The sequence below is a fragment of the Oratosquilla oratoria genome, chromosome 7 (assembly GCF_046742065.1).
Source record: "Oratosquilla oratoria isolate Oo_2021 chromosome 7, ASM4674206v1, whole genome shotgun sequence".
NCBI classification, from domain to species: Eukaryota; Metazoa; Arthropoda; class Malacostraca; order Stomatopoda; family Squillidae; genus Oratosquilla; species Oratosquilla oratoria.
The window spans coordinates 14,805,296-14,808,370 of NC_134783.1; the positions used below are offsets into that span (position 1 = coordinate 14,805,296).

Here is a 3,075-nt window from a genome sequence, read left to right on the forward strand (position 1 = left end):
CGCCCTACACCTAATTCTCACATCTCTAATACACACCTAACCGCTCTCATGTTCGCTCTTCTTCCAGCACCTCAGCTAAGCACTTGTCTACACTGTCCAGTCATTCTATACACATTCACCCATCGCAGTCATAAATTTTTACGATACGCTGTTCTTCTAGCTCCACCCCTGTATCATCCCTGAAACGATGATATTGGTAATTGAGTTGTTTGTATGAACCATTCAGGATGGCTTGGTACATTTTCTATATTCATATATTCGTGTACTGATTAATTTTTAGGATATCTATTGAACGTATTACAATGATTAAATAAATGTATCACATATTTATTTCATTGGGAACTTGTATAATAAACTGTGTTTGTGAAGGTAATTATTCCTACGCATGTCGCTATGGATTTGTTCACATGGGCGTTACTAGGATAGATAACGCTCATTCCACCGACATTCTTGTCGGTGATTACGAGGAGTAAAGTGGGCTGTAATTGAGGGACCAGCGACCAAGGTGAAAATGCTGTGAAGACTTAGGTCCTTGCCCAGGCGATGTTTTTGGCTTTCACACTAAAAGGCTTGGAGCACTAATGTGAGTTATGATTTCTAGTTTTATGTAAGATATGGCAGGAGCATTTTGATACAGTTAATGGATTGTTTACATAAAATAATGCTGAGTGCAATACATTGCTTGTATAGAGGAATATGATATAAAGAAATACTTGCTTACAATGGCTTAAGTTGTAAATGAAATTATAATCATGTAATAGTCATGAAAGAATGTTGAACTTCTTAATTTGTTACTCATGTCTGTACATTACACGCTATCGTTATCCTTGTAGTTGCGATTATTCAAAACATCTATTATATAAGAATTTAGGAGAGGATTATGCTCATTCTGATTTCAATGTAGGCTGTATAGGTGCTTTTGTTATTGTTCGATGGTTTCAATAACTTTCACGTTATGATGTATGTGGATTTATGTATGAATATTAATTTGTAATATACTCACAAGTTGAAATACATGATTACGACAGTCCACGGAGTTTTAGTGTGAAAAATTTCAACATTAATTCATGATGGGGCTGGACGAGGAGCTGAACGAAATGAAGAGGAAACGTGCAGCTGGTAAGAGCAAATTCACGCGGAAACTCAACAGCTTTGGTACGGCGCGTGACCAGGAAGCACCCTGTGTTTTACTAGACGGTATTTATCAAGAAGTCAAACTGGCGTTCAACTGTGTCGAAGAATTAAATGATAAAGTGATAAGTTTACTGTACAGAACAACAGGAGAGGGAACATTATTCGAGGTGGCAAATGGTTATATATCGCACTTGGAAATACAGAAAGTAAAAGTGAAAATCGAATTAGAAAAGATTAGGAGTGCTCATAAATAAGTTGTTCAAAATAGTGTATCCCAGATTTCAGAAACTTGATCTCCCTTCTTTGTCAGGTAATATGAGGGAATTTCCTAGTTTTAAAGATGACTATGAAAGACTAATTGTGCCCACATTTGGACAGGACCCTTATGCATTACGACAGTGCTTGTCAGGCAAAGCGTTACACTCTATCAAAGGCCTATAGAAAGATTATAAGAGTATGTTTGACAGACTGAATAAGAAATATGGCAACGAAAGAAAAATCGTAGATTTGATAACCGGTGATTTACGTGCACTTAAACCAATAATCGATGGTGATGACAAGGGACTTATTGAGATAGTGTTATTTGGATTTGAAGATGAAATTATAAGCAGAAATGAATTCTACTAATGTTTTAGGTATGGTTGAAAGAGTCTTGCCACTTGCACAGAAAAGAGAATGGCTGCCAGTGATGGATGATAGTGAATTTAGTCTGGAATTTAATATGTTATTGAAATATTTGTTGACCCAGAAACGTAGGATTGAGTACATAAGATCTGCTGTTAGAACCACCGGTAATCAGAGGTCAAACATAAATATAGTTAGCACGGAATCTCAAAATAATTATCTTAGCGCACTAGTGAAAGACTTGCAGGGTAATCAGGCTAATATAGAAAGACAACTATTAGATATAACTAAGGTACTTAACAATTTAACTGACAATAACAATAGATATAAACAGGATAATTCAAGTCGATCCCCATACCGATGTTGGTTTTATAAAAGCAGTACCCATGATACTCACGATAGTTATGGTTTTAAATTATTAAGTGATAGAGAAAGGTTAGAAATTGTCTGAAGTAAACAAATTATGCTTTAACTGTTTGTCTAATCAACACCGGAATTGTACAAGGAGGGAGACCTGTAATGTGATCTTTAACAACAAGAAATGTGGCATGTGGCACCATCCTTTATGGCATAGATAACCACTGAATGGAACAATGTATCATATAAATGACTGCAAAACATCAAGGGTTTTGTTAATGGTTATCTCAATATACCACAATGTGGGATAGTGGACCAGACGTAACTGTTATAACTCACTCAACGGCACAAAAATTAGGGTTGATAGGAAAGGATGTTCAGATGACCATCACAAAAGTGGGTAAGGTCGTAGAGTCAAGCATGAGTAAGGAGTACACCGTTCCCTTAGTAGACCAACAAGGCAAAATTTGGAAAATTAAGGCATATGGTCTTGATAAGATAACATCAAACGTGTACGAGATTGATACTAACGAATTAAGTAGAATACTACAAGTGAATCCACTGTTGCTAGTGAGACCGGTTGGCAAGATAGATATGCTGATTGGGTCAGATTGTTGTCAGTTATTACCTAGAGCGATAAAAACGGTAGGTAACCTCCAGTTGTTAGAAAACCAATTTGGCTACTGTGTTAAAGGTAGCATGAGTACCGGCACAATCGGAAGAGGCAACAGTGCTTGTGTTAGGATGAACCATGTTTTATTTGATATTAGCACTCAGAGAATAGAAGTGTCTAAACTACCTGACTTGAAGGTGTCCTTGGATAATGTGTTTGGAAACGATACAGATCATGATAATATACCTTGGTTTTGCAGACAGAGTATACCTGATGAATGGACGTTAAAGGAAACTGGAGAATTGAAATTAATTGAACAGGATCTTACATTTGATGAGGTCAATAGG

At 36.6% G+C, this 3,075-nt stretch overlaps 1 protein-coding gene across 1 annotated transcript; it reads left to right on the plus strand.

Annotated features, from left to right (window-relative positions):
• The first annotated feature begins 1,070 nt into the window (after nucleotides 1-1,070).
• Nucleotides 1,071-1,575, plus strand: LOC143026760 (uncharacterized). Its single transcript, XM_076187529.1, has 2 exons — nucleotides 1,071-1,197; nucleotides 1,445-1,575. The coding sequence occupies exons 1-2, from the start codon at nucleotides 1,071-1,073 to the stop codon at nucleotides 1,573-1,575; spliced, it is 258 nt and encodes an 85-aa protein (XP_076043644.1).
• Nucleotides 1,576-3,075: the final 1,500 nt, after the last annotated feature.